Source organism: Rhopalosiphum maidis, chromosome 4 (genome assembly GCF_003676215.2).
Source record: "Rhopalosiphum maidis isolate BTI-1 chromosome 4, ASM367621v3, whole genome shotgun sequence".
Classification (NCBI taxonomy): domain Eukaryota; kingdom Metazoa; phylum Arthropoda; class Insecta; order Hemiptera; family Aphididae; genus Rhopalosiphum; species Rhopalosiphum maidis.
Window position 1 is genome coordinate 43,389,539 of NC_040880.1, and position 10,429 is coordinate 43,399,967.

At 31.0% G+C, this 10,429-nt stretch overlaps 1 protein-coding gene across 1 annotated transcript; it reads left to right on the forward strand.

Annotated features, from left to right (window-relative positions):
• Positions 1-697: 697 nt before the first annotated feature.
• LOC113559362 (protein yellow-like) lies at positions 698-9,848 on the forward strand. Its single transcript, XM_026965090.1, has 6 exons — positions 698-994; positions 4,814-4,935; positions 5,186-5,404; positions 6,372-6,617; positions 7,405-7,709; positions 8,729-9,848. The coding sequence occupies exons 1-6, from the start codon at positions 823-825 to the stop codon at positions 8,949-8,951; spliced, it is 1,287 nt and encodes a 428-aa protein (XP_026820891.1). The 5' UTR covers positions 698-822; the 3' UTR covers positions 8,952-9,848.
• The last annotated feature ends 581 nt before the right edge of the window (positions 9,849-10,429 follow it).

A 10,429-nucleotide genomic window follows, 5' to 3' on the forward strand; every position in this document is an offset into this window, starting at 1 on the left:
ACAAATATTATGTTATAACGATTCGTTTTAATGCTGTACAAAAACCGAAGTTTTACGTTAAAACTGTTAAAAGTGTTTTAACGCTCAATTTATAGCGTGGGTGCGTAGTGCATTAGATTTTGGAAAACGTTTATTTTACAAAGCAATGAAGTATGATCTAGGTTATTGATAGATAATACTTATAATACTTTACTTAACAATACAACACCGGAAGCCCAAAAATGTTCATAACGACTAAATTTCAAGGTTTCCTGTGTAGCCGTATACTTATAAATCGTTATTCAAGTACATATTACATATTAGTATGTATGTGGAGGATTTAACTGTTTCACACTGAAACTTATTTACAGAATGAAATGTCATGTTTTATTAATTTAGGTACACTCTGTATATTATTAGTGGATTGTTTGCAGTTAGTTGACCGTTTAGACCGTTTCGTTTGCGACCTTGCGTTTTCCCGGAACAATGTCCAGTAGTTCCGGTGAGCATATTATGTCGTTATCGGTACTTGGTAATTAATTTGAATTAGCGATAATAATAATTAAAATAACGAAAACAGTAATAATAGTAAATAGGAGATGTCACTTATGAATGGCGTTCATTCGGCGCACGCGCACCTATACTACGTTGGGATTCGGGACCGGTTCCGGTGGTGGTGGTGACTGGTGTCTCAGGAGACCGTCCGGCAGATGACGGCGTGCTAATAAAACGTCAGTTTCGCCGCAGACTTGCACCGATCAAGTATTCTGGTCTCGTAAGTTTTTTTTCAACCGTTCGACTTGTACATCGCGAAGTGATCGAATTTCGATTAGTTTTTCAAACATGATCTCCGCAACCGCGGTACTGTTGGCGTGCGCCGTGACAATTGTCACCTGTGCCGGAAACTTACAGACCGTCAACGAATGGACATTGCTCCAGTACGATGTGCCGTTCAATTACCCCAATGCCGACTCGTACAAGCCTGAAGTCACAATATCCACTGGAATTGAAATCGGTTAGTGCATTATTGTATTTATTATTATTTTTTTTTTTTTTTTACTTAAGTACCGATAATCTGCACATAATCATATTATATAATAATATGAATATTGCATACCCGTCAAACTTGGGTTTAATCATTAGTAATTTGTGCGAAAGCGTTTAAGTCTCTATCTCGAATTTGACAGAATAAATTATAAATACATCGTTATGTAAGATTCTAAGTATTTAATCAATGCTTTTAAATCTGTTTAAATAATATTACGATTATTTTCAACAATGACTTATATAGTTTAAATTGTATACTATATATATTGTGATTTCGGTAATTTGTGGTAATGATTTTTATCCATTAGTCCTCACATACTATTTTTCATAAAAAAAATAATAGAACGATTTTTGTCACAAATGTTATGTTAACAATAATCATTATTTTACTTACATAATTATTACATAAGTACAAAATAAATATATCAACTTAAATGATTAGCAAACCTATCAATTATTTTTCTTAAGTTACCATAATTAAAAAAAAAAAATAAGCATATGTTGGTATATATTATGATTTTGCATACGATTAGATTAATATTCTGGTCAATACGCATCACGTAAATTTATCATTGGATAATTATAAATATACAAAACTAGTAGTTATCATTTTATTTTTATATTATAAAATTCTAGGCTGCAAGACTCCGACCAAATTGTATAAGTTTTATAATTCACAAATATATTTGTATTACATTTTAATCAATCAACTTAAACTTATAATTAAAAAAAAAAAAACTTTATTATACAAATAATTAAATTTGTTTTCAATTACAATTTTCATAGGTATCAGATACATTATTTTTTTAAATTTTATTATTATAATATAAACCAAAAACAAATAAGGTTCTTAGTCATAATTATTTTAATTTATTCATCATCTATAGTAACTAGATATGCTTTCTAGTTGGGTTTTCGATAATTCATTGTATAATAGCTTGTAATAGTATATACTAGATAATTATGCAATACTATATTGATCATTTTTATAAATATTATTAATTAAATGCGTAATCAGTAGAGCAAGTACTTTCATGCGCTTACATATTTTTCTGGTTAATTTTATTGTATGTTTAGTAAGCACAAAAACAATTTAAAAAATTTGTGATCAAATGTTCTAAATTGTTGGTGTACATCTTTTATTTTATAGTGTATAATTTTAAATGTTTATTAAACATTTAGTACTTCGTAAAGTATTTTTCTTAAATTGAGGTTAGCAATTATTGAACTGAATTTGTCAAAAAGACCAAAGAGACTAATTTTTATCTTAATGGCCAGTAGATAATTTAGATTAGAGGTACAACACCGAGTTTATATTAAATTATTTATTGCGTCTATTTTTGTTTAATATCACTGATAGTGATAATATGTTAGCGTGGTGATGTTACAATAATTATTTAGCAATAGATTTTTTTTTTTTAGCACATATTTAAGCTGTATAATTTATAATCATTTTACGCATAAATACATATTTTATAATGCATATTTTATGTTTTTTTAGTGCATTTGAGTTCTTTCTCTAGTAATAAACACGGCTCTCGATTTCAGCTGATAATTAAATTAATTACATAGCATAATTAAATATAGTTAGTTATACAACATAATTAAAAAAATATACCTACTCTTTGGGGGTAAATGGCCGAAACATACAAACAAATTTCAAAAGGAGAACGGCTTCCTATTATTATAATAATAAGATATGGGCGAATTAAAATCAAGTTCGACCTTTAAGTACTATTTCAATTTAAGTTTCGATTTTTTATATTGAAATTAAATTTTTTTATTATTATTGACTGTTTTAATATTATAGCTATTTGATTTGAATTTTGTTCTTAAAAAATATTATACACAAATACTAAACAGATAACATACACTATGTACTTAAGTATCGAGGAAATTCAGGTATAAATTGATATTGTTTTTAATTAGACTATATTATACAATATTTTATTATACTATATCATTAATGAATTACCTTTTTATCATAAACTTATCAATAAATAAACAATAATAATGTTTGTTTTACAAACTATTATTGTTTTTGATACCTAACCCAACACTGCTAACTAAATGTTTGAATTTCTTATAGTCTATATTATAATCTGTATAGTAAATTTATTTTTCTTTTTACATTTTTTATAGTTCTTACTGTGTATTATTATTAAATGCTTCAATGATTTTACACTATACGTATTTATAAATTAAATCCCTAAACTAGCGTGTTTTAATGTTTAATATTATTTTCGTTCAATAAAAGTCGTATCAACTTAGAACTCCGTCCACATACCCATCACTGTAATGTTATTAATATTTAATTTTTGTTTAGGTTTTATCGAAAATTGTATTAAAATTGTATTGTATTAATACTTTACGCGTTTACTTTTAATTAATAGCGAGGATCTTCTTAGTTTTAAATTATGTCTCTTGTAAAATAATGTAAATTTATAAGTGTAATAATGTATTTCGACATTTATTTATTTATGTATCTTATACGTCTTATAGTTTATACTTACTAACTGTACAATACAACGTAAATACGTGTTAAATTTAGACATGTCATTCCATTAAGTTAATCTCTGAGGATATCTCAAAAAAATACACTCACTAAAATATTACGCACAATTTCCAGGACATTAAATTATATTTATAGTTTTCCACAATACTAAGTAATGTTATACGATATTGTATAAATTACGATTTATAATGGTATACATACGCATCGGTCATCATGGGAATGAATTCGATTTTTCATATTAGTACAAGTACGTGTCTGAAACAAAAAAAAATAAAAAAAATATGAAACACGTCATAACTTAAAATAATATTATAGTACTCTATAAGTATTAAAATGTTAGTAGTTATTTGTTTGATAACGTACTAATAAATACGTCGCGAATAAAATGCAATATTATTGTTTTATGAATATAGTTTACTAATATCATTAAAAAATATTAAATGTATTTTCTTGTTGTATAATTGTTTATATTTCTGTGTTAAAACTGCAACAGTTGATAATAATGCTATTTTTAGTCTTTATTTAAAAACGTTTGTCGATGTCCTAATTCCGTCGGTTTGAAAACTAGATAGCGCCATAAATTCGGCAAAGCTTTAATTTACAATTCACATTATATACTTTCTATAGGGAATGTCTGATAGCAGTACATTGTATTCATTTATTATAACACATAATGACATTATTTAAAAAAATTTATTTTTATATATACACGGAACGAGTTAATGGTGTATTTCGAGAGGTGTGAAAACAGTTTCTGTTTTTTGATTTGCCTATACTATCAAAATCGATTTTATTTCCACTTTAATAACGAGTCTGGCAAAATTCTAGATGTTTGTAAAAAATTATTTATCTACACATATCAATGTTACGTTATCCGGTTTACAGTATTTCTATTTATTTTTTATACGAATAAAAACGTTTCGAAATCTTCTGTCACGAGAGAATACTCGCAACATAATGTTATTATTGTTTTATTTTCAAATCGTTGCGTATATTTTGTACGAATAAAAATAACCCAATAAGTATAAACAGTGTGTTATTCGCGTATTGGAATCCGTTTAAATTCGGACAGTGTAGTCCCTTTGAAATGTCTGGTCCTCGGAAGCTATTTTTAATATTATCATTTTTGTCGGGTAATATAACATTGTTATATTATTTTTCATTAATTAAACCAATACCGTATGATATGGGTATGTCATTTAACTCGTGTAACCTAAAATGTTCTTATCGCGAAAACACGAATCCCACGAATTCACTGTCTGCTCTTTGCAGGTTGGGACAGAATATTCATTACGACCCCGAGACTGTTCAACGGCAATCCGGCCACGCTGGCGTGGGTGCCGCGCAACCGAGCCGGCGTGAACTTCGACACGCACAAATCGCCGCTGCTGCAGGTAAACGAGTCATTTTATTTGTACGTATAACGACATCGTGCGTATCCGTCTGGGCTTGGGCCTGGATAATGCGAACCCGACGAATCGCAGACGCCCGAAAATGTGAACGCCCGTGATTTCGTAACGCACTCGACTCGACGTCATTGGGATATCTCAACGACGCCGTTTACGATAATACATTATTAATATTGTACGATTGTCGTGTCGACGCCACGCGGTATTTTAATATTTTTATTGATATTGTGCGCAGGCTTATCCCAACTGGGAATGGCACAGCGAAGCGTCCAGCGGTGATCTGCTGACGACGCCGACGCCCAACTGTTCCAGCCTGGTGTCCGTGTTTCGGGTCAGGGCGGACAGGTGTAACAGGCTGTGGGTGCTGGACAGCGGAGTCATGGACAGCATAGAGACGTTCAAGACGGTCTGCCCGCCCAAGTTGTTGGTGTTCGACATGAGAACAGACCGAGTGGTGAGCAATTCGTTTTGTTGTATACATATTTTATTTCACTATATTATAATATTTTGACATATCAGCTAATGTCCGTAGTAAACAAAATTACGTGATAATATGATATAATCGTCGGTGGATAACGATGTTGATCTCGTCTCCTCGATAATAACTCGTGTGAATAACAGCATACTTTCAAAAAAACAAAAGAAATTCGATTTAATGCATTCATAAAGTCATAACAAACATTTTTTTTTTAAAAATGCACTAAAAAAATGCTTTTAAAATTGTACACGTTTTTATTCTTAGGTATTAATTATTCGTATCATTTTCATCATCTTCTAGTCATCCTATCTTCTTTTTACTTTGAAAATTATTTCCTAACAACGAATATACAATTTAGATAGATACATTCGTTATACTTTTACCTTGTGTTTCATAATAGCACTGTATAGTCAGGTGCTATTTAATTTTTATCGAATATTCCCGTAAAAAAATGTATTAAAAACATAAAAAGTGCACTAAAAATTTCAAAAAACGCAACGAATGTTGTGCTTTGAAAGCAATGTTTCCGGACATTCAAAAAAAAAAATGCAATTTTCATTTAAATTCGTTCCCTATCTATGATAATACAAACTGTTATCACTAAAATAGAGTAATAATACTATATACTATAGGTTTTAACTTGAAGATGATAATTATTGTTAATTATTTAATTTAAATACTTTACTAAACGTTAGATACATCATATTATCATACGGTAATGTAAACGACTCGTGGATATAATAATAATACAGTATGTTCTATTAGTGCGTAACAAAAAAAAACTTGTTTTCTGTGCATTATAATGTTGAGACAGTTAATGATATTTTTGAACGTATGGCACATTATTAATTAAAATTTAAAAATTTATATTGCACCAGTTGCTGTGGAATCAGCAATAAGGCAGTATACGATAAATGACAAAAATATGAATTGTGATTTTCAGGTGAGAAGCGTAACACTGCCCGCCGAAATATTGAGGCCCAACACCCTTTTGACAAATCTGGTGATCGATGATCAGGTTGAAGTGTCTCATCTGCAAGACGGATTCCTCGGAGATTGTGATAATGTGTTTGTGTACATGACCGACAGTACAAACCCGGGAATTCTGGTGTACGACGCCCGACGTGACACAGCATGGAGACTCTCGCATCCGTACATGTTCCCGGATCCAGATTTCGGAACCTTCTCGGTTCGTTACCAGTATAATTATAAAGTTCAAATTAAGTTATGTTGTAGTGGTACTTTTCGGGTTCAAAAATTCTAAGAGCTGCAACACTATTATATTGCGAGTAGAATCCGCATATGGATTTTCCATAGATTATTATTAACTATTGTTTTGTTTTTGGTGTACGATAGTAGTAATAGTTATGACTTATATACATATTATTATATATGCATTAGACGAGTTTTGAAATTCCGAACAAAGCTATTCGTTTTATAACATTGCGCACCATTTGGTACTCTGGTATTAAAACGTAGCTTGAAATGTGTTTATGATACGCAGAATTCCTTTGCAATATATTTCATTGAATGCATATCAAATTTAAATTATGTAATTTTCTCTGTAGTTTTCAAAAGTCGCGAGATAACGGCTAACCGTTGTTAAAATACTTTAACATTTTTGAGGTCAGACCAGCCATTAATTTTCGAATGCAATTACTATTATTAGCATCGATTTAAATTCAGGCGGCATACGAACAGTGCAGGTTTGCTCGAATTTTAGTTAACCCATTCTTTTAGATACCGCGCAGACCGATGAATGTATTGATTTTATAACGATGTGTGTGTGTTTTTTTATGTATACGAAGAAAGCTATACGCAGTAATGTACTATATAAAAAAAAACTAATACAACGAAAAAATCGCTCATACCTACGTGTTTTGAAATGTTCGATACTCCACCACTTCCGTGATCTGGATCCTGTAGTAATGATTTACTAAATGTTTTTTTTTTTTTTTTGCATGTTTCATTTATAGGTAGCCGGCGAATCGTTCACCCTGATGGATGGCGTCATCGGCTTAGCTCTATCGCCTTTCGGGTCCGTAGGTCGCCGCCTGTACTTCCAGCCGTTCGCTTCCGACCGTCTGTTCTCCGTACCCACATCCGCACTCAAGGCTGGACCAAATTTGGGTGACGATGCCGATCTACCCGTGTCGCTGGTGGGCCACAAGTCTTCACAAGCCGCTCCGTTGGCTGTCGATCCCAAGGACGGTGCTCTCATATTCAGTCCGGTGTCCGAAACGGCCCTGGCCACCTGGATTCCGGGATCCGTGGAACACGGGTGAGTCTTATAATATTATATTTTATATAAGTCATAACTTATAATTCTTGGTCGTGATCAGCGGCACTGACTATCAAACTTTACTGTGATTTAATTTTCTTTAAATTTATTTATTTCAAAGACATCGTTTGTTATTATTTGAATGATGAAAATTCGTAATCATCATTTAAATAATACCAAATGTTTTAATTTGAGTTTATTATCGTTATAATACTGTTTTATTCCTGTCGTATAATATATCCTTCATATACCAGATACCTAGTGAAAAATGAAATAAACGCCATTAAACTATTAAAGCTCTCTATGATTACCGTTATTTTAATAACTATACGATATAATAATTTTGACTTTATGTAGCTCGTTTTATTTTATAATATCTATACCCAAACGAGACGACTATGCTTCGTTTCAGTTTCCTAGTTGATTTTATATTCGGCGGAAGTAGGAACAATTTTCCACACGTAAAGTTTAAGTTTTTCCATCGTTATTTAAACAAACTTTTAAATACAGCTTTGGGTATTATCTAACTTCCAAGTAGATTTTTGCGTATTACGTGCCGCTACAAAACTTTTAGTTGGTACCATAAAACCAGAATTAATAACATTATTTTTACGCGAAAAAAATACTTCTATTGTAAGACTTTTTACTAATAACGCGGTAATTGTATATGTTCAATTTTTATGCTTCATTGATGATTGGTTTTGTGCGCGCCTTTATAAATATATTATAATTATAGTATTATGGTAATGATCATTTTGTGTTGGTCGTATTACCGAATAAAAATCGACAATTAGTTATTCTTCGTGAGATCTCAGTTGCGGTATGCGCTATCATAATAAAATACACGAATAATAACAATCATATTATTGTTTTGTGGAAGTGTCGATGACGTTATATAATATACTGCAGTCGACTTGACTTTCAAAAGACGAAGGACGGTCTTGCGGTTTATTTTTCCGATGGCAATAGTACTTATTGTGCACATCATGATGATAAATTAACGAAATTCGTGTTTTCAGTGTGCTAGCATACAGCCCGGAGGAACTACAGTTCGTGTTGGACATCAGATCGGCTGATCGCGACCAAGGTGCCATTTGGGTGGTATCGACGCGGTTACAACGGTTCTTCAAAAAGACTCTGGACAAACGGGAAGTGAACATCCGCATCATGAGGATACTCAGGGTTCCGGAGTTCTTGCCTTACGCGTTCAATAACAATAACTCTCTGCTGCTGTTCAAATGATCGGCTGCTGTTATACTTTTGACATTGCACCAATCCGATGATAATTTATTGCTAAACTATGTTGTATTAGCCTGTAATAATAATTATAAATAATTTCATGATAGGTACCACACATTGTAACATTTATACCAGATGATATACGATACGCAAAGCGTTTTTTGGTATATTAATGAATAATGACGATGCCATTTTATTTAGGGTTGCGGCGCTACGTCCGTATAATACGATGACATTAAAACGTTGACGGAGCTGCGACATTTACTTTAATATAATCCCATTGTGTAAATACTAGTATTAATTAATAACGATTGAAATATAATTCCGATCGGATCCGGCCTAAACACCCGTCTAAATGTTCAGATGATAATAATAATAATAAAACGAGATAATATGTTAATGCGACTCGATAATTGCATAGGTTGTATTATTATTTATGTAATATAATAATTCGATTATTTTCGAACCGAGCTGAAGTCTCGAAACTTTATACTTATCCAAAGGTCTAGTGATGCCAGCAATATTATTTGTCAAATGTTTTACAATAAAATACTGTTTCAACGCGTTATATAGGATGCTATTCTATTTTGGTAAACAATTATTATCGTCGTGACTTGAGAGATAAAATGCAAATGTAATCACATAAGACACAAGTGCATGAATATACGCCGATGTTACCGAAGTAGCACTATAGTACTCTGTTTATTATCACTTAAGTATTTTATGATTGATCAAAATGTATTATTTAATATTATAATTTTAAGGATATTGTAATTTAAGAAATATCCGTTATTTTTTAGTCCAATCATATAATTATTTCGGTTTTGTTATTATAAAACAAATATTTTGTGTGATGTATTTTACTGAGTATATTGAATTACAGAATACTATAATAATATAGACTATGTTTTTAAAATTGTGCAAATATTGTGTATTTGATTAGACGTAGTGGTTAATGTGAATGGGCCATGGCTGTTAGTCGCATATTCTTATATATTATGATGGTCTTACTGAACGGAAATATGCGTTGATTGCAATTACATATCTTAAACCAAATGTAAAGAAAACCATTCAAAAAAATATTATAAAATAATGAACAAAAGCTCACTTTACGGGGCGAGCGAACAATAATCTATAAACCCATTTATTATGTGAAAAATGTATAACCTTTATACTTAGAACAATTGATTATATAGTATAAAACTATATTAAATACTCATAGTTTGATATCTTCTTTTAGTAGAACCGTTATAAATGTATTTATTATTTTAATATCAATAACCGTAAAAATACACTATTAACAAACTATTATCAATGGATATAATGGTAAAATAAGGTATTATAAATTTATGTTTAGAAACCTAAAACCTCACTGAAATGAAAATGTACTTAATGCTATTCGGGGGCGTCTAATATTTTATTATATAGGTATTTCATGGTTGTATATACATGGCTGCGAAATAAAATGTTAAATGACTGTG

What these genes read in the sequence shown, in the direction of transcription:
- LOC113559362 (XM_026965090.1), top strand. Translation starts at nt 823, where the DNA reads ATGATCTCCGCAACCGCGGTACTGTTGGCGTGCGCCGTGACAATTGTC. An exon ending in ATCCACTGGAATTGAAATCG is followed by an intron (nt 995 to 4,813) that starts GTTAGTGCATTA and finishes TGCTCTTTGCAG; the next exon opens with GTTGGGACAGAATATTCATT. An exon ending in ACATGAGAACAGACCGAGTG is followed by an intron (nt 5,405 to 6,371) that starts GTGAGCAATTCG and finishes TGTGATTTTCAG; the next exon opens with GTGAGAAGCGTAACACTGCC.